General features: G+C 42.3%; 1 protein-coding gene across 1 annotated transcript in view; it reads left to right on the forward strand.

Moving 5' to 3' along the window:
* Window positions 1-9,993: 9,993 nt before the first annotated feature.
* TTC27 (tetratricopeptide repeat domain 27) overlaps window positions 9,994-26,110 on the forward strand; it is a 171,123-nt gene continuing 155,006 nt past the window's right edge. The window contains exons 1-5 of the mRNA XM_044261742.1: window positions 9,994-10,300; window positions 11,450-11,627; window positions 12,035-12,164; window positions 18,723-18,863; window positions 24,195-24,297. Of these exons, the coding sequence (XP_044117677.1) occupies window positions 10,213-10,300; window positions 11,450-11,627; window positions 12,035-12,164; window positions 18,723-18,863; window positions 24,195-24,297 (640 nt within the window). The 5' untranslated portion in view covers window positions 9,994-10,212. The remainder of the gene's footprint in view (window positions 10,301-11,449; window positions 11,628-12,034; window positions 12,165-18,722; window positions 18,864-24,194; window positions 24,298-26,110) is intronic.

A 26,110-nucleotide genomic window follows, 5' to 3' on the forward strand; every position in this document is an offset into this window, starting at 1 on the left:
TCAAGCCTTATGTCTCATCCATTGCCACCTCCCTCTGGTGCAGAGCACTACAGGACTTCTTTACCTCACCCAGGGACCCTCAGCCTGTATTTTTGATCCATATTTGATGAGCACAGGGAGCTGGCTGTCGGTGTGTATCATCATAAGCCTTGTCTACACTGCAGTGGTTAGGAGCCCCTTAATTATCTGTAGAATCGACAGAAAACTACATAAACCTATTTCACCAAACCAAAACCGAAGACATCCCCAACTCCCCAGACCCCTTATGTTACCCCTAAGTCGGTGTTACCACAGCCACTCTAATGCCACGTGACTGGAGAAGGCAGGATAGACTTAACTGACTTGAAAATATCTTACTTTAATATATCTTTTTAAAAAATTTATTTATTTTACAGAGAGCGAGAGAGGGAACATGGGCAGGGGGAGTGGGAGAGGGAGAAGCAGGATTCAAAAGGTTACAGAGATTTTGAGACTATCTTGGAGTTAGACTTTTTTTTTTGGAGGGGGGGGGCCCTCATTTTTCCAAGTAAAGAAACTGTTTGGTGCTTTGTCTCCCTATTTTTTAGAATGCCTTTTAGACATAAAATTTATTTTTTTCTGTCAGAAGCTTCCCATGGTGATCATTGTTAGTCTAAGCAAAGCAGGTTTTTTTTTTTCCCTTTTCTTTCCTTTTTTTTTTTTTTTTCATTTTTGTTTGTTTAATTTTTCCAATGTCCTGGGAAAATTCAAGAATTAGGATTGTGGTATGGGTTATACAGGAGACAGAATTTCTTCCAGGAAACAGCTTAGACTTCGAGATATACAAACTTTAACACACCAAGAAGGGGGTCAGTGAGATTAACAGTGTATGGTTGGTAACCATATTTCAAATTTTCCAATTTGTGTTGGGTGGAGGCCTACTAGTTCTAGGCTGTATGACTGATGACCCAATAATCATTGATCTTGGACATTAGCTTAAACAAAATGACCTTTCACAAACTGATAAGGCAGGGAGTGAGTGCTTCTGTGAATATTGTACAGGGAATCCACTCAAAGTTTGATCCACGGCTTTTTTGCAGATCTGTCATCCATTGGCCAACAATATCAGGCCAACAACCTCATGGCCAGCTTGGATTGGAGTGGAGACTTACTGGGTATGTGTTTCTACACATTTCCTATGGAATACTCCTTAGACATCCCGCAGAGAAGGACAATTTGGGACAAAGGAAAAACACACGCAGCAAGACTTTGTACATATAGACCAACATCAGCCAAAGTGGAGCAAGCAGCACGGTAAGGAGCATGGTAGGCCACGTCCAAGGTGCCCCCCGTGGTCCCTGCCTCCTTCCCCTTGCATGTGGGCTGGACGGATTCGTGAAGGGATACTTCTGAGATGAGGTTGCAAAAAGACTGTAGCCCCGAACTGGATATCCCTTTGAGAGAAGCCTCCTGCCACACTGGGGACTTCCCTACAGGGAGGCCACGTGGAAAGGAACCGATGTCTTTGGCCAACAGCCAGTGAGAAAGGAAGGCATGCTGCACGATAAGCTTTGGAGAGGATCCCCTCCTAGTTGAACCTTGTTTATGATAGTCTCTTTGTTAGAGACCCTGAGCCTGGGGTGCACAGCCAAGCTCAGAAGTTGTGAAATAATAAATGCTTGTTGTTTGAAGCTGCTGAGTTCTGGAGTGATTTTTTTTTTACAAAGCAATAGACAACTGATACAAGCAAGGGATGGCACAAGTATTTATCAAATGATGTACCTTGCAATCAAAAAGTGGAATGATTGGGCACCAGGGTGGCTCAGTTGGTTAAGCAACTGCCTTCGGCTTGGGTCATAATCCTGGAGTCCTGGGATGGGGTCCTGTATCAGGCTCCCAGCTCCACGGGGAGTCTGCTTTTCCCTTTGACCTTCTTCCCTCTCATGCTCTCTCTCTCTCTCTCTCAAATAAATAAATAAAATCTTAAAAAAAAAAAATTACTTCCCAAAAAGAATTAAAAAGAAAAAGTAGAATGGTCTTATGAAAGATATAGGTCTGATTGCCAAATTGGCTACACTTCTTTACCAAAAGGTCTGATTTCTTAAAGTACTAGGCCTAATGACATTAGATGAAAACTTACTTCATTACAAACTGAACTGTAGGAGAAAAGAATAAGTTCAGGGGGGAACACGACGTAACTCACCTGACAGCAGAGCTGAAGGACAAATGGGAGTCTCAGCTCAAGGTGCCGATGTTAGTCTGCAGGTTCCCTGGAATGTTGCTTATGAGGGTCTTTTTTGTTTGTTTGTTTGTTTAAGAATTATTTATTTATTTTAGGGAGAGTGCGTGTGTGAGTGTGAGAGTTGGGGGAGGGGCAGAGGGTGAGGGAGAGAGCATCTTTTTAAATTTTTTTAAAATTTAAAAATATATGGGGCACCTGGGTGGCTCAGTTGGTTGAGCGACTGCCTTTGGCTCAGGTCATGATCCTGGACTTCCGGGATCGAGTCCCACATCGGGCTCCCGGCTCCTTGGGGAGTCTGCTTCTCCCTCCGACCTTCTCCTCTCTCACGCTCTCTCTCTCATTCTCTCTCAAATAAATAAATAAAATCTTAAAAAAAAAGATTATTTAAAAAAATTTTTTTAAAAAATATATATTTTATTTATTTGACAGAGAGATCACAAGTAGGCAGAGAGAGAGAGAGAGAAAGAGAGAGAGGGAAGCAGGCTCCCTTCCAAGCAGAGAGCCCGATGTGGGGCTCGATCCCAAGACCCTGAGATCATGACTTAGGCTGAAGACAGAGGCCCAACCCACTGAGCCACCCAGGCACCCTGGGAGAGAGCATCTTAAGCAGACTCCACACTGAATGTGGAACCTGTGGTGGGGCTCTCTCTCACAATTCTGAGATCATGACCGGAACCAAAATCAAGAATTGGATCCTTAACCAACTGAGCCACCCTGGTGCCTCCCTTCACAAAAATGTGTTAAGCCATGTTTCTTATAATAAGAGCTAGTCATCAAAATAATTAAAATAATTAAATTATTGGGGATATTGAGGTAGTCTATTGATTGGCAAGTATTGTTTGCATAAATAATGAAATAAAGACATACATAATTAGATTTTATATTTATTCCATAGATTGTTGACTTTATTTCTACAAAATCTTAATGATGTTTTAATGCATAGTTCCTAGGGCTGTGGTAACAAATTATCACCAATAGGGGGGCTTAAAACAACAGAAATGTATTCACTCACAGTTTTGACGACCAAAAAACTGAAGTCAAGGGGAGAAAGAATCCATTCTTTGCCTCTTCTTTTTCCTGGTTCTATTAACATCAATAAACTGAAGAATTAAAGATATATAATGTAATTTTATTCCAAGTATATACATTTTATTCCAAGTATATAAAGTTTGAATGTATTTTCATCAAAGATGTAAATTTAGGTAAATGTTAAGTATTAAGTTTTCTATTTTTCTTCTAAAACATCTAAACTTACTAAAATTAAAAGCAAAATACAAACTATAATCAATGACTATCAGAACTTAAAATCAGTGCTGGTTAAAGAAAGTTAGACCTGGGACACCTAGGTGACTTAGTTGGGTAAGCATCTGCCTTCAGCTCAGGTCATGATCTCAGGGTCCTGGGATCAAGCCCTGTGTCAGGCCCCCAGCTCACCATGGAGCCTGGTTTTCCTTCTCCCTCTGCCTGTTGCTCTCCCTGCTCTTGAGCTTGTTCTCTCAATCTCTCTCTGGCAAATAAATAAAATCTATTCCAAAAAATAAAGAAAGCTAAACTTTAAAAATATCCAAAATATTTAATCCAATCTTTTATACAAACAAAATTCAACAGTTGTAGCATTTGATGTTATCTAATGGCTGATGTGAAGACTCTCATTTGAATGTTACATCTGAGTTGTTTAAAATTGTGAAATGCTTTCTAGCCACTGTCCATATATGTGGTAAATAAAATTTATTTCAGGAGTACCTCCAGAGCCAAAAATAGAACACAAATAGTAAACAAATGAGCATCACTACTGAGAAAAGTCACTTAATTATGCAAGAATCTGTTGTAGTCATGCCAAGAGGGAAATTTAACAAGTAATATGTAGAGATGCCCTTTCTCTAGAGTCTGAATAGCCTAAATCAAGAGGGCAGCTGTTCAAGGTCACCCTATGTCCTTGGATCTTGAATGAGAGGAACCCTCATGTATTCTTTGATTAATTTGGTGTTTGTGATTTATGGGTCCCTGTAGAGCTCCCTACCCAAGCCATGAGGCCCCCTTCTGTGATTCTAAGCATCCAGAAGAGTTCGAGAGTCGAGGGAGGGATGGTCCTCTCTAAGTAGGACTGGTTGGATCGAGTCCAAGTTGTATGAGTTGGAGACATTGTTTCTGTATCTACATTTATGTCTCCTTTGTATGTGTCCTGCATGTAGTGAAGTCTTGTTGAAAGCCTTATAGTTTTTTCACCTGATTGAAGACCTATCGAGGGATAGGGTCTTATTTTGCTTTGTGGGACAAACAACACCCTTCAGGGGAAGCATGCTGTGGTTAGAGTCAAATCTAGGAGCCCCAAGGACAAATTAAAGCCTAGGGAGACACCACAGGGCTGCCTGGCTTCAGTCCCCACTTACCAGGACAGTTTTCGAAGAAGGAAACCTTTGCAGGATCTGGTTGCTGTTCTGTTCTGTTCCACTTGACTTACATTCCTATCAATGTCCTACCTCAACCACATACATTCTTTCTTTTCTCTGCTTCTAGAGTCTTTGCTGTTGGGGATTTTCAGCATCTGTACTGAACTTGGCTCTGGGGTTGTTTCCAGTATGTTCGCTGGGGAAGTTAATTCACTGATTTACCTGCTTACTCGGACCTGCATACCAGTCACATACTTCTCATCATCTTTATTCACCAGATGTACCGAGCATGGAGCCATAAGGGTCAGGCTAGGTTGAGATCCTAGTGTAATCTTAGGCAAGGTACATACCTCTCAGTTTCCTTATTTGAAAATTGGCTTAATAATATTTGCCTTAAAGAGTTATTGTAGGGGTTGCCTGGGTGGCTCAGTGGGTTAAGCCTCTGCCTTTGGCTCACGTCGTGGTCTCAGGGTCCTGGGATCCAGTGCCACATAGGGCTCTCTGCTCAGTGGGAAGCCTGCTTCCTCCCCCTCCCCCCTACTGCCTGCCTCTCTGCCTACTTGTGATCTCTGTCTGTCAAAAAAAAAAAAAAAAAAGAAAAAAAAAGAGTTATTGTAGGGGCGCCTGAATGGCTTGGTCAGTTAGGCGTCTGCCTTTGGCTCAGGTCATGATCCTAGAATCCTGGGATTGAGCCCTGTGTTGGGCTCCCTCCTTAGCAGCGAATCTTTTTCTCCTCTGCCTCTGCTTCCCCTGCATATGCTCTCTCTCTCTCTCTCTCTCAAATAAATAAACAAAAATCTAAAAAAAAAAAAGAAAATAGAGTGATCCAAAGGGGCACGTGCACCGGAATGTTTATAGCAGCAATGTCCACAATAGCCAAACTATGGAAAGAACCTAGATGTCCATCAACAGATGAATGGATCAAGAAGATGTGGTATATATACACAATGGAATACTATGCAGCCATCAAAAGAAACGAAATCTTGCCATTTGCGACAACATGGATGGAACTAGAGCGTATCATGCTTAGCGAAATAAGTCAAGCGGAGAAAGACAACTATCATATGATCTCCCTGATATGAGGAAGTGGTGATGCAACATGGGGGCTTAAGTGGGTAGGAGAAGAATCCATGAAACAAAATGGGATAGGGAGGGAGACAAACCATAAGTGACTCTTAATCTCACGAAACAAACTGTGGGTTGCTGGGGGGAGGGGGGTTAGGAGAAGGGGGGCAGGGTTATAGACATTGGGGAGGGTATGTGCTTTTGGGTAAATTGGAAGGGGAGGTGAACCACGAGAGACTATGGACTCTGAAAAACAATCTGAGGGGTTTGAAGTGGCGGGGGGGTGGGAGGTTGGGGGTACCAGGTGGTGGGTATTATAGAGGGCACAGCTTGCATGGAGCACTGGGTGTGGTGAAAAAATGAATACTGTTTTTCTGAAAATAAATAAATTGGAAAAAAAAGAAAAAAAATGAATACTGTTTTTCTGAAAATAAATAAATTGAAAAAAAAAAAAGAAAATAGTTATTGTAAGAGTTAAGTGAGATATCCATTTAACCGTGTTTAAGACCATACTGGCTTTACCTTATACTGTCAATCCATGTTAATTTATTTGCTGCAGGACAGAGGCCCAGCTATCTCTCTTGAGGGTTAGTGGTGGCTGTGGGACTCTGTTCTGGGAGTCATAGTGCTTCAAAAGTGCAGAGGAGGGCGCCTGGGTGGCTCAGTCTGTTGAGTGTCTGTCTTCTGCTGGGGTCACGATCCCCTGGCATTGAGTCATGCATTTGGCTCCCTGCTCAGCGGGGAGCCTACGCTCCCTCTGTTCTTCCCCTTACTTGTGTTCGCTTTCTCTCTTTGAAGAAAAAAAATGCAGAGGACCCGCATGTCAGGTGAAGGCTTTTGAATATTAGTCTCGGGAGATCAGATTTTATGTTTTATACAACAGGCATTTTTTTTAAAAACAGCATTATTGGGGTATAACTGACATAGAACAAAGAAAAAAGTGCACATATTTTAACCGAACAGTTTTTCCATATGTATATTCCCATGAAACCACCAGCACAGTCAGATAGTGAACATATCTGTTCACTCCCCAGAAGTGTCCCTGTCCATCCCTGCTTTCCTCTCCATTTTCCCATCTCCCTGCAACCACTGATCTGCTTTCTGTCATTAGGGATTAGTTTGCATTTTCTAGATTTGTATAAATGAACTCATACTGTATATTCTCTGGTTTTATGGCTTATTTCACTCAGCAAAATTACTTTGGTATTTGTGTATATTATATGTATCTATAGTTTATTCATTTTTATAGCTGAACACTATTCCATTGTATGAATAGATCATACTTTATTTGTTCATCTGTGCATGGATTTTGGGTTGTATCCAGTTCTTTGGCTATTGCTAAAAATGCTGCTACCAATGTTGGGCTGGCAGAAAGGGCTACTTAAGATGGCAAAAGTTCCCACCACAAGCCCTGAGCTCGGACAGGAGAACAAAGGCCCAAGCAGGAATCTGAGACCCCCGCCCCTGGCTCCCATGTACCAATGGGACCCTGACAAGCAGGAATCTGAGACCCCTGCTCTGGCCTCCAGTGAACCAGTGGGACCCCGACGAGCAGGCGAAATATCCAAATAAGGGAAACTTGCCAAAAGACCCCTGAGCTCCCCTCAAGACCCCTTAAAAGTCCCCTCCTCCCTGCTTTGGGCGCAACTTCCGCAACTCTGCTTTCCAGAGTCGCGGAACCTCGCCCGAGGGTGCCCACCTCCTCCCGGCGCAACTTTCCTGGCTCCCCTTCTCCTGAGCCCTGAAACTTCGCTGGAGAGTATTTTTCATAAATCTTTCCTTGCACCTACTTTGCCTGGTGTTGTGTTTATCTTGCTGGAAAAACTTTACAACCAACATTTAAAAATTATTATCATACGTGAGATTTGTTAATGAATATGAAAAAGGATTGAAGGGTCATGAAATGCTGGTTACAATCCTGCCTCCTTTTTACCACTTAGAAAGATATGAGATAGGATTAGTTAAAACACATAAATGTATCAAGCCTGAAGCTACTTGGAGAAAGATGTCATTTATAATACAGTTTAACATTCTAGAGTAAGCACGGCATGTTGAACATATGCCATCTCTCCTTCTTCAAAACCCACTAAATCTATGGAAAAGAAAAAAATTAATACATGACCCACAGGGAAAGAGAAGATGAGATGAGATGCCCTGTTTGGGAGCTAGTAACTGCTGTAGCAGACCAGAGAAAGCCCAATCCTAAAAACGCAATGGGAAAAGCTGAGGCAAACTTGTATCTACACTGAAGAATCCCTGAAAGACACAGCTGGGAGCACTAGATATCCCTGGTACTGAAGGTTTTGGGGTGGGAAGAGGAAGGGCTGAGAAGGACCCCAGCAAAGCTGAGTCAGTCAGTCGGAACCCCTGCCTCCTTCCCCTCCACTCCCTTTCCTCCTAGTCTCTGTAGGGTCTGCTATTCAGACTGGGGCTTGAATGCTGAGACTCCCAGACAGCCAAGTCACTCAGCTCATCCCAAAGTAGACATATCCCACTCCCCAGCTCAGGATCCACTCCATTTTTGTTTGTTTGTTTGTTTGTTTGTTTTTTCCAGTAGACACCATGTTCTTTTCTCCCATATTTTTATTCTGGAGTCCATTTGCCTGAAGAGAGATGAATATACTTATTTTCATTGTCAAGCATATCTCACTTAAAACAAACCCTGAATTATAGAAAAAGCACCAGGTTCACTGTGTGGGACAACGCAGCTCTACAGGCAAGTAAGGAACCTGGCTGGGTGGCCAGCGTGTTTTTGCTTTAATAGCTCTAACAACCGTCAAATGGTTTAGACAGTGCTGGATTTCGTGCTTAAAAAACCCAGGAGGGGGGTGTCTGGGTGGCTCAGTGGATTAAACCCTCTGCCTTGGGCTCGGGTCATGATCCCAGGGTCCTGGGATGGAGCCTGCATGGGCTCTCTGCTCAGCAGGGAGCCTGCTTCCCCCACTTCTCTCTGCCTGCCTCTCTGCCTACTTGCGATCTCTGTCGAATGAATAAATAAAATCTTAAAAAAAAAACAACAACAACCAGGAGGACACACTGATTAAATATCATTCCTGCACAGAGGGTGATAAATTACTTCTCAGTTAGAAGGCATTCTAGGGCATCTGCTCTTCTCCGCTCAGTCCAGGTCTGGCTTCCTTTGGCTCCTGGGGGCAGAGGCTGAGCACCCATTCCCTGCACAGTCGAGGGAGGAGGAAAGTGAGAATTTAGTTCCCTCCTTGAAGCCGGCACTGGCTGGGCTCTTTCAGAGATCGCTTGCCCTTGATTTTTCCAAGAATTCTGCGTGGTCAGGGTTCCCCTAACTAGTGCATGACATTTTCACAGCGCAGGATTCATGCCCTTTGGGGCAGAGCGTCTCCTCCTGCTGAGGCCTGGCTCCTTCGGCCGAGGGGCGGGGCTATGAAGAAGGGAGGAGCGAATGAGGCTCCAGCTGGGTGCTCAGCCGCAGGCACGCGGCGGGGGTAGGGTTGCGACTCAGCCTGTCCTCCACAAGCTTCCCAGCACCAGCCGCAGGGTCACAGGCCCCATTCAGTCAGGATTCATGTGACGGCAGCGTCAAAACCGGATACTTTCCTTACACTTTTTATTTTTTATTTATTTATTTTTAAATATTTATTTGATAGAAATCACAAGTAGGCAGGCAGAGAGAGAGGAAGGGAAGCAGGCACCCTGCTGAGCAGAGAGCCCGATGTGGGGCTGGATCCTTGGACCCTGGGATCATGACCCGAGCCCAAGGCAGAGGCTTTAACCCACTGAACCACCCAGGCGCCCCTCCTTACACTTTTTAAATAAGTTATTTATTTATTCTATTTAGTTAGTTAGTCATGTATGTGCCTAATCTCTACACCCAGCCTGGGGCTTGAACTCACTTCGCGGAGCTCGAGTCGCATGCTCCTCCCACGGAGCCAACCAGGAGTCTCAAAACTCTCCTTACAGTTTCATTCTAAGAATAAAGACCTCTTCTCTGCGCAGGTGGTTCTTGTGTGCTGGTCGACTCCACTTCAGAGGGTCTCTAACTTCCTGGAATGTACCCGAATGTTGGTAGCAAGGGCCCACATGCATTCTGCGTGAAGGACCTTGGTTAGGTAGTCAGGGGGATTCTGATCCAAAAAAGTTTAAGAACCCAAGCCATAGGCAATTCCTCTAACCTCTTGGCAGCACAAGACCGTGCCTTCCAACCGCGTTTTAATCCCAGTCCTACACCTCTTAGCACCGCCCCCCCTAGGGCGGGACTGAGATTGACCGCTCCCTCCAACCCGCCCATTCCCTGCTCGGGGCGGGGCATTTCTACTGGGCATGCTCGGTACTAAGGATTTGAGTCGGTCTCCTAGGCGGAAACCCCAGTCAAGTGTGTTTTTCCCAGGATGTCCCGCGCTGCTGTCATGGCCGCGTCCATGTGACGATGTCTGCACATGGACTTTTCGAGCTGTGGGTGTATTCATAGGATCTGTTGCCACTAGATTTCGGCATCTTTGGACCCTCTTCCTTTCACTTTCTTTTGTTGACTCCCGAGTGACCCTCGTAGAACCCATTTTGGCTGCAGCGGTGTCCAGAGTGATGTGGATACCCGAGCTGGCAGTTTTGAGGGGCTTCCCCACTGAGGCTGAGCGGCAGCAATGGAAGCAGGAGGGAGTCATCGGTTCAGGTGAGAAAAGCGAACCTGTCAGGAACGGAGGCCAGCGTGTGGACTGTGAGGGGAGAGTGGTGCCGGCTGCGTTCTCATTTCTCCTGGCTTTGTTTTTCTGCCGAAATCTAGCTGATCCCTTAACACTTTGGGTTGTTGCATCCTCGATGTGGTGGGCGGGGTCCTCTGAGTTCATTGCCTAGGCTCAGTGATAACGATGGCAATGTCAGCTACTTTTCTAAGTCCCTAACATTTAATGTCATTTAATCCTTATAGTAGACATATAAGATAGATACTACGTTTAGTTCCTTTCTGCAGGTGAAGACGTTTAAAGACAGATTGTTTAAATAATTTATTCCAGGTTCCATAACTGATAAGCATAAAAGCTGAAACGAGGCAGCAAAGATAAAATTCTTGTGAACAGTATCACATTTACTGGAGAGGAGGTGTTAAAAGCATATTTACTAGTGATAAATGTGAGATAAAGGCACACCTGGTTGTGAGATTTAGACTGGACCCGGAAGAAAAATAACAATTTAGTTCAGTATCTAAGTGGTGTGTGTGTGTGTGTGTGTGTGCGCGCGCGCATGCAGTAGGTGCTTCTGGAGAGAGGTAGTTTTTGAAGTCAGTCTGGTGATCTGGTAAAGTGGAAGAAATCAGATGAGTTGAATTTTGACTAAAGGGTAAAACGTGGAGAAGAGCTCAGCAGGAGAAATCACAAGTGTAAAAATGTGGAGGCAGGAATGTGTATGGGATATTTCAGGGACAATGAGATAATCAGCTATTCCTCAGGGAGTATAGCGGGGACAGGAGAAGCTAGATTATGAAAGGTCTTAGATCCCTGATTGTGGAAACTTTTCTGTTGTCAGTAAGAATCTTTCTAATTCTCAGAAGAATGGTAATATTTATTAACGGGGAATATTATTCCTGTGTCTAACTTCTACCTTGCTGCTCATTATGTGGATGGGCTGCTAATATAGAAGTGACGTTCATAGAATGCTGGGAATTTACTCAGTGCTTTGTGACTAATGTATAGTAAGCATTCTGAGGATATACATTTTCTTTCTGCATACTAAAATGTAAACTGGTTGATTTACCTAGTAGTGTTATCCTTTACAGTATGAAAAAAATTGGTCTTTTAGGTTATTGAGCTAATTTTTTATATTGCAGAGAGTGGATCCTTCTTACAGTTGCTGTTAGAAGGGAACTATGAAGCCATATTCGTAAATTCATTGACTCAAAATATTTTTAACTCAACAACGATGACTGAAGAAAAGATAGACAGCTACCTGGAGAAGCAGATAGTAACGTTCCTGGATTACTCAACAGATTTGGACACAACTGAAAGGTAGAATTTTGTTTGAAAGTTTCACAGAGTGAGACTGAATATATTTAACAGTACTTTGCCCAGCATAAGAGAGTGGTTTTAGTTGTTGTTGGAAAACTTGTACTCTCCAGTATGGCAGCCACTAGTCAGTCACACGTGGGTGTTGAGCACCTGAAAGAGTGCAACTGAGGGACAGAATTTTAAATTTCATTTAATTGTAACTAAATTTAAAAGAGCTGTATGTGGCTCCTGGTTATAATATTGGACATCGAAACATGAATTGTTGGGTTTCAGAAATTTTGTTTTGTGGTACTTGGATAATCTCTATAAATATTCGTTAATAGTTTACATTTTTCTTAGTAAAACTGAAGTGAAATTGGTTGTGGTTATATAGTGGTTCATATTTATTTTTTTATTCTTATATGCAGACAACAGCTGATATTCCTAATTGGTGTAAGCAGTTTGCAACTTTTTGTTCAGAGTAACTGGACGGGGCCTCTCGTTGATTTACAACCTCAGGATTTTTTGCCAACCATTTTGTTCCAGCAATTCAGTGAGGTATGCTTCTTAGAAATATCATATATACTTATTATTGTGTTTTTTTTTTTTTTTTCTTTAGGAACTCATCTTTATAAACTGGAGTTAATAGTAAGTAGGAAAAAAAATACGACTTTATAGCTTGTACAAAATGTACTAAGAATCTTTGGTCGTTGATCAGATTTTCAGGTATTTTCAGAAGGTCCACTGTCAAGAATGGAATTAGAGATAAGTGTTAATAATCTGATGGTAGAGGGGTTCCTCGCTGGCTCAGCTGCTGGAGTGTGTGACTCTTGATTTCAGGGCTGTGAGTTTGAGCTCTGCGTTGGGCATAGAGCTTACTCTTTTTAAAAAAAGATTTTATTTATTTCCAGGGAGAGAGAGTGAGAGTACAAGCAGGGGGAACGGCAGGCAGAAGGAGAAGAAGACTCCCCACTCAGCAAGGAGCCTGATGTGGACTCAATCCTAGGATGCTGGGATCACGACCGGAGCTGAAGGCAGACTATCAACTGACTGAACCACCCAGGTGTCCCAGCATAGAGCTTATTTAAAAAGATAAAATAGGGGCATCTGGGTGGCTCATTCGGTTGAGAGTCTGACTTTTATTTTCAGCTCAGGTCATGACCTCAGGGTCACTCTCTCAAATAGAAAAATCTTTAAAAATCAATCAGTCAATAAATTATATTTTAAAAATCTGATGGTGGAGGTGGAAAAAAGAAGTAGAAAAGCAGCCATAACCTGACAGCCACAGTAATTAGCTCTGTACACATCACTGTAGTGAGTCACTATATTATGTTGCAGTAGAATAATTGAAATTTATAATCCTGGCTTTAATCATTATTGAAAGGCTAAAAGATCTTCTGTATCTTATGTCTAAAAAGGGAATCGAATCTGCACTTTACAAAGGTTTTCATCCAAAGTGATTAAAGTAAAATACCAAAGATTATGTCCCTTAAAGAGAAATGCTTCAGTTGCCTAGAAATTTGCTTATATGGAACATCTCACCCCCTCCGTTATTGGGGATGAAACATTTTCTGCCTCTTCAGCCTGTAGTGTAGGTTAAAAATTCACCAAGTAGTCAAAGTCCTAGTGTTTGTTGAGCACAGGTATGTAGGGCAAGTGCTTAATTCATGTGTTTGGTCAATTTGAATATCCTAGAGATGAGAACACAGAAGCTCCCAGTGATGAAGGAAACTTGTTAGAGGTGTTACAGCTGGGCACTTGGGAGCCACTTTTTCTGGGTCCAAATCCAGCCCTCCTTCTGCTATACTTGGGTAGAAGCCATCTGTAAAGTCAGGTAGCAATTCAAGGCAGTACAGAAATAGGTTACATGAGAGATTTGGACTGGAAGAATATTGAAATTAACCAAGAGATGTGCGGAATGAGAATTTTGCCGGACAGTTTAGCTGGCCATGGATAGGGAGTTGAACTGAAGGGTGCTGAGCAAATGGACAGGTGGAGAGGAGTGGGAATGGCAGTCTGGATGCAGTCCCATGAGGGGAAGTTCAGAGGCGGGAAGAGTGCGGTGGGAACCAGATGTTTTGAGCCTACTGGAGAAGCACCGACAGGTCAGACTTCATGGGATTCAGGCCAGATTGTAGAAAACTTTGAGACCTTGTTTTTTTATTTACTTATTAGAACTATCTCATACATTCAAAAAAAGCATATGAGGTATATGGAGTTTAAATAATAAAACTCCTTTGTTTCTACTACCCTGCTTGAGAGAGAAACATTAGTAGCGTTGTACAACAGAGCTTCCCGACTGCTGTTCCCCAGATGTGGAGCCCCTCTGCTATTGCAGTATCTGTGTGGGGCCTGGCTGGGGTGGGGACAGCCTTTGAACTGGTCTCTTCTGGTCGGAAGCATTGCTCGTTCCCTGCTGTGCCCCACTAATCATAGTGTCTTCTGCATGTGCTGTGACTTGGAGAGGGTTGCAAGTATTGGCTTAGGAGGTCCCCTGAATGTGCTTCCTAATGGCGTCCCCAGGCCCCCTCTCCCATGAGCCAGTCCCATGAGTTTCATGTTAATCATTCCATTGCTTTTCTTCATAGTTTCAGCACCTATGAAACTCTAGAAAACATTGTTTAGTTTTGCCAGTTTTTGAACTTTAATGAATGAAACAAATTGTGATTGTTCTGAGACTTGTTTTGCTAAATGGTGTATTTTTGAAGTGAGACCATTACTCATTTTTACTGTTGTATAGTATTGTAATTGTATGACAGTACTGTAGTATATATGTCTCTTCTACTGTTGATGGCCTTATGGTATGTTTCCTTTTCCCCCCCAATATATTACTTACAGTGCTTTCAGGAGAAGTCTTCTGGAAATCATTTGCTAGAATTTCAAAGCACAGCCTTCTGAAAAAATGACTGTTTGGTACAGTGTACTAAATAGAGGAGGCTGTTTTTACTGGCCCTTGGGCTGTAGGTGACATCCTGAGGGCTGAGAGGATGATCTTTTAATATATGTGTAAACCCTTCCCAGAGCTAGGGAGCTCTGGTGTGCTATATAGAGCTGCGAGAGGAGTTGCTATGCCCTAGCGTTTATGCATGTTCAGCTCTTCTTGGTAATGTCCGTTTGTTTGACAAATGAATAAATAAAAATCTTTAAAAAAAAAAACAGAGAGAGAGAGAGAACACAAGCAAAGGGAGTGGCAGGCAGAGGGAGAAGCAGACTCTACTGAGCAGGGCCTTTGATGCAGGACTCTGGAATCGTGACCTGAGCCGAAGGCAGAGGCTTTAACCCACTGAGTCACTCAGGGGCCCCTGTCAGGTTGTTTTTAAAAGGAATATTCAACTTATCCTCTTTACCAGCAGTCTAAGAATTTGGAAGTTGGGGGAGTTGAAGTTTTTAAATACGTCACTTTTGTAATGGTCATTTTCTTGCGCTGATTCATGTTTTTCAGCCCTTGTGAAGCACAAGTATTTGTGAATATACTTTATGGTCATGGAGTATGGTGACCAAAGCCAAATTCATTTTCTGTGCCTTTAACTTATGGCCTTGTCATTTTTAACCCTGACATCTGCAGCTAACCCGTCTCAGAGGAATAGCCCTGAAGGTCCATGTCTGAGCAATACTGGTCACCTCCCATACAGCAAGGTTGATCTTAGTAATCTTGTTTTATGGTAAATTTATCTCTGGCTTCCAGATGTTGAAATTTTTTTCACTATTATGGTGATAAATACTTATATATTTACATGTCATACGCTGTCTTGACAGAGGAATTATTTCTAAGAGTTGCAACCTTTGCTTTGTCTGTTTTTATTGAAAATATAAGTAATGCTCTTTAAAAACAGACCATTTCTCCAAACCTCTGGAAACAGATTTACAACTCAGTTGGAATATCACTGTTATAGCTCGGGGGTAGGCAGAGGCTGATTTACTTAAGCAGAAGATAGAAAAGCATTTCATTTTTTCATGATGATGCAAGGTAGCACTGGGAAGAGAAGTAAGTGTATGTATTTGGCTACTCCTACCTTCACTCATTTATTTATTGTCTTGTTAATACCATCCCCAGAGACTTTTTTAAAAAAAGATTTTTTTTATACATTTTAGAGAGAGAGCATGTGAGTTTGGTGGGGGAAGGGGGAGAGGGAGAGAGAGAGAATTTTTTTTTTAAAGATTTTATTTATTTATTTGACAGACAGATCACAATTGGCAGAGAGACAGGCAGAGAGAGAGAGAGAGAGAGAGGAGGAAGCAGGCTCCCCGCTGAGCAGAGAGCCGATGCGGGGCTCCATCCCAGGACCCTGAGACCATGACCTGAGCTAAAGGCAGAGGCTTTAACCCACTGAGCCACCCAGGTGCCCAGAGAGAGAGAGAATCTTAAGCAGACTCCCTGCTGAGTGTGGAGCCAGACAGCAGGGCTCCCTCTCATGACCCTGAGATCATGGCCTGAGCCAGAATCAAGAATCAGATATTTAACCGACTGAGCCACCCAGGTGCTGCCCATCTCCAGAGAATTTTGAACGGAAGAGTAGGAGGTTTAGTAACCAACCCCTGGCTTTGAGTATCAGAGGTAATGATACCCATGTGGTATACCATGGGCTATCTCTTTGTATAATCTTTTTGTATACTAAATTATTTGTTATTTATCTTTAGGGATTTTGTTTAGAAGAGAATGATCTAAATTTGTGCTAGAACAGTTAGATGCGTTTCTCATTTCAAAGTAATTGGGATATGGATTTTTTTTTTTTTTAAGATTTATTTATTTTAGAGATAGAGAAAGAGGGAGCAATAGCAGGGCAGGGGAGGGGCAAAGGAAGAGGGAGACACAGAGAATCCTTAGGCAGATTCCCCATTGAGCGTGGAGCCTGACAAGGGGCTCGATCCCATGACCCTGAGATCATGCCCTGAGCTGAAGTCAGGAGCTGGCCACCCAACCGACTGAGCCATCCAAGCGCCCCAATTCTTTAACCTTTTTTTTTTTTAAAGGTTTTATTTATGTATTTAACAGACAGAGATCACAAGTAGGCAGAGAGGTAGGCAGAAAGAGAGAGGGAGGAAGCAGGCTTCCTGACGAGCAGAGAGCCTGATGCGGGGCTCGATCCCAGGACCCTGAGACCATGACCTGAGCTGAAGGCAGAGGCCTAACCCACTGAGCCACCCAGGCACCCCCCGATTCTTTTCCTAAAGGCATGTCATATTTTCTTGTACTTCACCAGTTTGGTTTCGACTTTGGGAAATAAAGGTGGTTAAATCTTTATTTTGACATCTTTGTATGAGAAGAGAACTCGCTGAGGCTGCAGGACACAGTCTGGGCACATGAAGTAGGTTCTTCTCCCAAGTTCCTAAGTGAGAATGTCCACTGGTGTGTTCAGTACCTTCACTCGGAGCTCTCACAAGACACCTTGGGCTCACTGTGCCTCAGACTGGCCTCTGGTGAGGGTCTCTTCTACATGGGGCGTCTAGTAGCCCGCCACTGTAAGGTAGTGGTCCCAGTCAGAAGGCTAGAAGTGATGTCTGCAGCCTTTCCTGGTGCTTGGTATGGTCCTGAACCTTCCCCAGGGGCAGGAAGAGATCTTGGGGGAAAGCAGCATGGGGTGGTAGGAAGAACATTGTTTGGGGAGTTGGAATACAGACTGGGACCTCTGTTCTGACACTGACTTCTGTATTATTTTCAACTGTACTTAACATTTGTATCTATTTCCTTGTAAAATTGAGGAAGTTGTAATAATTTCAAAGTAGTTTTTTTTTCTTTTTAAAAAGATTTTATTTATTTATTTGTCAGAGAGAGAGAGAAAGAGAAGCCCATGCAGGGGGAGCAGCAGGCAGAGCAGGCAGAGGGAGAGGGAGAAGCAGGCTTCCCGCTGAGCAGGAGCCCAATGTAGGACTCGATCTCAGGACCCTGGGATCATGACCTGAGCCCAAAGGTAGTCGCTTAACCGACTGAGCCACTCAAGCGTCCCTCACAATTGTTTCTTAATTATTGAAGTTAAAAAAAAATTCCTTTACCCTTATTGTAGATAATGGTAATCTTTATTTGCGGTTTGGTGGTTCTCTTTCATGTTAAGTCTTTATTCCTCTATTATACTCCTCAGTGATGAAGGTAGGACAGTGGATGAACCCACAGCTATTACTGTCTTGGCCATATTGAGTACTTCAACAACATACTGACAGAGGCATTATTTGGATTATTTAATTTAATCCTTACAAGAAGGATTGGGTTCTATTATTTTATTTTATAATTAATGAGGCTTGAGGTAAAAAATTTACCTATGCCCACAAACATTATAATAAGAGGCAGCAAAAGAATGCTATCCTGCGTCTGTGACATTAGAGCCCATGTTCCTAGTGGGTAAGCATTCCTGCTATTTTGTGGCAGCTGTCAAAATTATATAGTACACATCTTGGAAAACACAGGTAGGACGCCTGCGTGGCTCAGTCGGTTAAGTGGTGCCTTTGGCTTAGGTCACGAACCTGGGGTCCTGCGATCAAGCCCTGATCAGGCTCCTGCTCAGTGGGGAGCCTGCTTCTCACACTCCCTCTGCAAAAGTAAAAAATAAGATAAAATATAAGAAAACAGGTGCCTTGTCCACTGTAGAAAATCTCTGTTCAGCCAAGGAGTGGACTTTTCAAAGGCATCCCTTTTTTTTGTAGCCTTCTGTTCCCACTGGTCCATGCCACTCAACAAGGTCTCTGATATGTGAGACCTTGTTGGCTGTTTGGCTTAGGAATTACAGAGCAGACCTCCTTTGTAATGACATTTGCCAGCTAATGAAGCATATGTGAAGTGTGTTTAATGTAAGTACTTTAGTAGTAGAGTCATGCTTTTTATTGAGATGATACTTTTTTATAAGTAAATCTGTAAAGAATGAAGCTTCTTTGATACTAGCATTTTCTTGATTTCGCAGTTCATCTAAGGTGCAGGCATATAGGCGGCCGTCTGCCAGGACGGCCCGCAGTTGTGGGTCCCCAGGGCCATTTATAATGTTAGGATTCTGTCCAGTGCCAATTGCTGTGTGCTGGATTGATGCCTTTGTTTCAAAACTGAATTAATTGGAAAATATGTTACTACAAGACCCGTAAAGATTAATATTTTGTTAAATTAGGTCATCTTGGCTTATGTATTTTTTTCAGGTCAAAGGACTGGATGCAGCTGTTCTGAATCTGCTTGTTCTAGATGGTGAATCAGTCTACAGCCTGACCTCAAAGCCTATCCTGCTCTTACTAGCACGAGTTATTCTAGTGAATGTGAGACAGAAACTTTCAGCTGTTCAGGTAAGGAGAGACAAGAAGGCAGTTGGTTCACACCCAGGCATGACCTTTGTGCTGGGTAGCATCACACTTCAGGAGTGATGCTGACAGTGTTTTGGTGTGTTTTCTAAGTCTTTAGGTATTTCAGTTTAAAATCTGGTGAAAATAAACAAAAACATTTTCCCTTTGTGAGATTCATCTAATACACAATGATATCATGTTGACCCTTTTAGAGGATTCTATAGATCATGTGTATGTGTGTGTGTGAATATAAATGTTCAGTACTCTTTTATTTTTTTAAAGATTTTATTTATTTATTTGACAGAGATCACAAGTAGTCAGAGAGGCAGGCAGAGAAAGAGGGGGAAGCAGGCTCCCCGCTGATCAGAGAGACCAATGTGAGCTTGATCCCAGGACCCCGAGATTGTGACCCAAGCTAAAGGCAGAGGCTTTAACCCACTGAGCCACCCAGGTGCCCCAAATGTTCAGTACTCTTATAGTGGATTGTAATTACTGTTTCCTGGCTTACATCCTACCTTGGTTCATTATTTGGGTTGGATTTAGTGGAGCATTTGTTCAATGTCTGTTATATCATTTCTTAAAGATTATTCATTTAGGGGTACCTGGGTGGCTCAGTGGGTTAAAACCTCTGCCTTTGGCTCAGGTCATGACACCAGGGTCCTGGGATGGAGCCCCGCATCAGGCTCTCTGCTCAGCGGGGAGCCTGCTTCCTCCTCTCTCTCTGCCTGCCTCTCTGCCTACTTGTGATCTCTGTCTGTCAAATAAATAAATAAAATCTTTAAAAAAAAAAAAAAGCTTATTCATTTATTTAGAGAGAGAAAGCCTGTTTGTGTGCACACACATATGAGCAGGGGGAGGGACAGAGGGAGAGAGAGAGCAGCTCAAGCAGATTCCCCACTGAGTGTGGAGATCTTGATGGGGCTTGCTCTCAGGATGCTGAAATTATATACTTTTCACATGTTGCAAAATTCTCTTTTGTGTTTTTTTCAGTGGTTTTAAAGTGTAGAACTGGGGGCACCTGGGTGGCTCAGTCAGTTAAACATGTGCCTCCAGCTCAGGTCATAATCCCCAAGTCCTAGGATCAAGTCCCGCATTGGGCTTCTTGCTCAGCAGGAAGCCTGCCTCTCCCTCTCCCTCTGCTTCTCTCCCTACTTGTGTTTTCTCTTTGGCTCCCTCACTTTCCCTCTCAAATAAATAAAACCTTTAAAAAAAAAATCTACAAACTGTTAGTTCTTGGGGTATACAAAAATAAGGTGTAGCTAGTTGACTCCCATTCTGACTTTGGCGACTTGACCCATGTTACCAGGTACAATAAATCTAAATTTTATAGGAAACCTCCCAATTTCTAAGTATGGGCTGAAAAATTTTGAGAAACACAGTTTTCAGCGGGCAGAATATAGACTTGGTCTGTACTGTATAAGGGCTTATTTTCCTAAATATTTCAGTTTAGACAAAAGGTGAAGAGGCAAGTTTTGCCTCTGTTGCTGACTGTCCTGAAAGCCCGAGGAATTAGAATTACTTTTACTAGAAGGGGTTTTACTAGATGAGTTCCAATGTCAGGTAGACATAAGGTCTTATCCTTGATTTTTTAGCCATGTTTGCTTGAATTAGAAAATTTTTCTGGAGTTGATCTGACTGAAATGCTCTCTTACAGAATGACTAGTACTTGGCTCTAAATCAGGTATCACCAAGGCACAGAGCTGCCAAGTGGCATTATTTTCTTTCTAGTGAGACTAGAGTCATTAATGAGCAAGTGAGACAGTTTTAAATTTTGTTGGTGGAAAACTTTCATCTAAAATTTTTTTTTTTTTTAAGATTTTATTTGACAGAGAGAAATCACAAGTAGATGGAGAAGCAGGCAGAGAGAGAGAGAGAAGCAGGCTCCCTGCTGAGCAGAGAGCCCGATGCGGGACTCGACCCTGAGATCATGACCTGAGCCGAAGGCAGCGGCTTAACCCACTGAGCCACTCAGGCACCCTCATCTAAAATTTTGAAAAGCATTATTTTTTAAGGATTTTGTTTATTTATTTATTTATTTATTTATTTATTTATTTTTGAGATAGAGAGGGTGCACTTGAGCAGGAGTGGAGGGAGAGAGCTAAGCAGACCCTGCTCTGAGCACAGAGCCCAAAGCAGCTCGATCCTGCGACCCTGAGATCATGACCTGAGCCGAAATCAGGAGTTGGACACTTAAGCAACTGAGCCACCCAGGCGCTCTGTTAAGCATTTTTTTAAAAAAGATATGTGTAGTGTCAGCTTAGGAGAACAAGTGGGTATGCTAACTGCTGGTTGTAGATGGCCCACTTGGTAGGGTTGGAGGGACAAGGTACTTGAATTGCTTGGCAGACAGTGAACAACTTCTGAGCTGGGCTTACAACCCTGTTTTCTTGTGACACGTCGTCATGCCAAGATTGCTTTGTGTTGAAATCTTGCCTTTCAGTGAAGTCACAAAAGTTCTTTTTTTCTTTGGATCTGTAATATGTCATTTTCTAAATGATAATATAAAAATGACTTCTTTGATAAGTGAAATTAAAATGAAAGAAGTATCATTTCTCTATCCAAGTTAATTTTAACCTTTTAAAGTTAGCTTTGAGTAGGCTTACTTGTAAACCATGTATCAAGTTGTTCATTATGATATTTTTGTGTAACCGTAAAAGAAGGTGATTTTTGCCCAGTCCTCTAATCTGTAATATATAGGTTAGTATGAGTAGGATGTAAATGTTGAGTAAAAAGAGTCTTGGCTTTGAAATCAGACCAGAGTTTGTCTGGCTCAGCTGCTATAATAACTGGGTGACGTTATGCTATTTAATTTCCCTGGAATATCAGTTTTCTTATTTACAATTATTTTAAAAATGGAGGGCGCCTGATTGTCTCAGTTGGTAGATCATGCAACTCTTGATCTTGGGACTGTGAGTTCAAGCCCACGTTGGGTGTAAGAGATTACTTAAAAATAAAACAATGGAATAAGCTAACAAACTTTTTTGGGTGCCTTTTTAGTACACTTATGCTTCCTGCCTTCTAGGAGGTTATTGACTAGTGACTTTCTAATCAGAACATTCTGTAATAAGTGCTAAAATCAGGAGACAGGATCTAGAAACTAGAGCAAGGCTTCAAGTTACTTTTTTATGAAAGTGTCAGATTTTCTATTAAGCAGTTCTTGGCAAATAGATAAGGGCCCTTTTATTTTCTGACAGAAAAATAGGCTATGCTTTCTCTATCTTTTTCACACTCTTCTTTCCCCTAGGTAGAGATTTTGGCTTAAGAGTTAATGTATAGATCTGCTGTAGAGATTTTGGCTTAAGAGTTAATGTATAGATCTGCTGTTTAAAGGTTCAGTATCGGATTATATATATATATATATATATATATATTTCTTTCTTTAAGGTTTATTTATTTACTTGAAAGTGAGAGTGCATGAACAGGGGGAGGGACATGGAGAGGGAGGGAAAGCAGACTCCCCGATGAGTGGGGAGCCTCATGCGGGGCTTGATCCCACAACCCTGAGATGCTGACCAGAGCCGAAACCGAAACAAAGAGTCAGACACTTAACTGACTGAGCCACCCAGCTGCCCCTGATATATGTTTTATTTATTGATTGATTTGTCAGAGAGAGAGAGAGAGAGAGCGCACAAGCAGGCAGAGATGATGTATGTTTTCTTAAAAGGGCAATCTCTGACTGGCTCTAACTTCCCGTGTCTAAAAAAGGAAAGGGTTTGCTGCCAAACGTGAGTCTCTTGTTGCTGGGGCGGAGAATGGCACCGAGGCAGCAGAGGACAGACTTGCTGTTTCCTGTATGGGCTTCTGTATTGGCTTGTTGCTAGGTAGGTTTTTTTTTTTTTTTTAAATAAGGATCACTGGGTGCCTGGGTGGCTCAGTGGGTTAAGCCGCTGCCTTCGGCTCAGGTCATGATCTCAGGGTCCTGGGATCGAGTCCCGCATTGGGCTCTCTGCTCAGCAGGGAGCCTGCTTCCTCCTCTCTCTCTCTGCCCGCCTCTCTGCCTACTTGTGATCTCTCTCTGTCAAATAGATAAATAAATAAATAAATAATCTTTAAATAAGGATCACTTTTTTTTTTTAAGATTTTATTTTTATTTAGAGAGAGCATGCAGGTGAGCAGGAGGGAGGGCAGAGGGAGAGGGAGAGGGATTGTCCAGCAGACTCTGCATTGAAAGCGTGGAGCCCAATGTAGGGCTCCACATCACAACCCCGAGATCAGGACCTGAGCTGAAACCAAAAGTCATATGCTTAACTGAGCCATCCAGGATCAAGTATTTTATTTTATTTTATTAAAGATTTTATTTATTTATTTGACAGAGAGAGCATAAGCAGGGGGAATGGTAGGCAGAAGGAGAGGGAGAAGCAGCTTCCCACTGAGCAAGGAGTTGAATGTCTTGATCCCAGGACATCCATAACCTGATACTTAACTGACTAAGCCACCCAGTCACTTCCCCCCTTTTTAAAAAAATGTGATAAGGTAAGAACAGCATCAAACAATAGAAGAAAACCTACTGTAACCTCAGCATATGCATTAGTCAAGTCAATGTATGAAATGTAGTCTCTGTCCTCAGAAATATTGGAGTCCGGGGGAGTTAAACTCTTGAATCACAAGCTCTGTCCAATGTGGTGCTGACTTCCAGGAACAGTGTACAAGTTCCGAGAAGTGAGACACCAGTGTGTGCCACGCTCATGAGAGAAGTCTTCATGGGAGGGTTTCACAAGGATGTGGAAGGGATTGTCTTAGTTTTGGAAAATATTTGAATCCAGGGTAATTCTTACAGTGTGGTTTGTGGCACAGAGATGAGCAGGACGTGACTTCTTATCTTACTGAGTAGATGGTGGACAACACTGAAAGCTGACCTCTGTGAACGCAGCGGGATGTGTTTGCACTGGTACAGACAGTGTGCTAGAATTTCAGGGGAGGGAAAAAACAAGCACCCGTCCCCGGCCCCTTGTCCACTCTGCCTCCCGGAGGAGCCCTGTGTGGGTTACGGCACCGAGGGGGTGCCACAGCGGGCGGCTGGTGACTATTGCAGACATTTTAAAGAAAGAGATAGTAAGTTCTAAATGGCAACAGGAAGCCCAGCTGGCTAGAAACAGAGACTCTGAGAGGATGGAGGAGGCGGGTTATTCTTGCGGAAGAGGGAGAAGTGGATTTGGCTATTACTACTGAAGACCTAACAGTGGATGGGTATGTTTGTTGAAGAGCAAGTTTAATTTCACAGATGGTAAAAAACATAAATGTTAAAAAAATTCTAAACACTAATGCCAGTTAATGTAAAAATCATTTTTCAAAAAGGCTTTTATTTGCAACTTACGTGGTACTTTCTTTCCCTAGAGTTTGCCGTGGTGGACGCTAAGATGTGTGAGTGTTCACCAGCAGTTACTGGAGGAGCGCTCCCCGCAGCTCTCTGCTCTTGCTGGAGACTGTATTGAGGAAGGTATGGAGTAGACTTTGTCTGATGCCGGCACGCAGCTCCGGGCTCATTTCTCAGCTGAGACAGTCCTTTTCAGTTTGGGTCTTTTTTTTTTTTTTTTTTTTTTTAAATAGGTCATAGTAGCTTTCTGGTTGAGGTGGTTTCTTTTTCCCCCCTATATTTCTGGGTGTGAAATATCACAAATTATTAGGGTGTCAGATTATAGAATTTCTTTTTGCCTTTGAATTTTAGAAGAGGTAATCACTGTCATTTATATTACCTATGCAGAAAATGATTTGTTCTATGCAGGTTGCCATGATTCTATCACAAATTGCTTTAAAGTATTTTAGTATTTTCTTTGTTCTTTAATCTGAGAAGCCTCTTTGGAAACAAATGTAAACTTTCTTTATTTAAAAAAAAATTCCTTAACTTGCCTTACCTTCCCTTTTTGAATCATGTATAGATGTTTGTTTTATTTAAGATTACAATGTTTATGTATTTCTCTCTTAGAACAAAAAAATTTGACAAATTAATTTTAACCAACTTACCTTGCTTAGTCATATTTATTATGGCACAAACTAACATCCTCTCTAGTGTATTCTGGCCTAGCTTTTTACTACATAGATGTTCCTTTCAAGGAAGCAAACTCCAGTTGGAGTAAACTGTGCCAAATTAATTACATGCAGAGTAGACAATTACTTACCCGCTGTCCTTTTGAGCACATGAAGAAAGCCTTTGTTTTTTTAACATTTGGCAGAAAATACATTTTACTAAGGATGACAATAGGTAGAGAGGTATTTTTACATTTTATAATATTTTTCATTATATGTAATATACATATATAAAAGTACCTAAAATATAAATGAAAGTGTAAACCACACACCTTCCCGTCGGTGCCTCCCCCTGCCTTTGTTACCGATGCCCTTTACATTTCCTAGGGAGGCATTTTGAAAAGAGGGAGAAATCTTGGATACCTTGACACTTGGTTTCCCTGGGGTTTTGGAATGATTATTCTTGGCAAAAGTTGCAAAACAAAGAAAAACAGAAACAGGTTGCATTGTAGTGAAGAAGCAGTTAAACACAGATGAACTTGGATTTGGTAATGAACTTCTGTTATAGAGAAGGAGTTTGACCTTAGATGTCTGGTTCCAAAGCCCATATTCCTTTCACGTAGTGAGAGCATGTATGGCGTGAGTGTGTGTACTTGTGCATGTGTGTGTACAGTGCTCCCCCTTACCCGGGATTTCGATTCCTCTGGTTTCATAACCTGCAGTCATCTGTGGTCTGGAAGCAGATAATCCTCCTTCTGACCTATTGTCACAAGGTCAGTAGAAGCCTTATGCCAAATCATGATGTCTGTGTCATTCCCCTCACTTCTTATCACGTGGGTATTTTATCATCTCACATCATCGCAATAAAGGTGAGTAGAGTACAGTAAGGGATTTTGAGACCGAGAAAAAGTGTAGTATGTATAGGGTTCATACCAGTGTGGTTTCATGTATCCACTGGGGTCATGGGACGTATCCCCCATGGAAAAAGGGGAATGCGGGGGAAGGAGTCGTTTGCATCCCTTTGGGTAGAGGATCAGTGCTCTCTATTTAATGGAGTAGACATTCACGAAAGCATAAAATAGCTCTTAACATGTGTGCATGTGTCCTTGCAAGAGGCTCCCATACTTTTCTTTAATCTGTTTCCTTCGAGGTACATCCATGTAGTGAAAAACTGGGCCAGATACACAGGAGAGGACATTAGTTTGTGTAGTAATAAATACTACTAAGCTCGGTAATTTGGTTGAAATTAATTTCTCACTTTTTTTCTCTTCTACAGTAGAAATACT

Source organism: Neovison vison, chromosome 8, assembly GCF_020171115.1.
Source record: "Neovison vison isolate M4711 chromosome 8, ASM_NN_V1, whole genome shotgun sequence".
Classification (NCBI taxonomy): Eukaryota; Metazoa; Chordata; class Mammalia; order Carnivora; family Mustelidae; genus Neogale; species Neogale vison.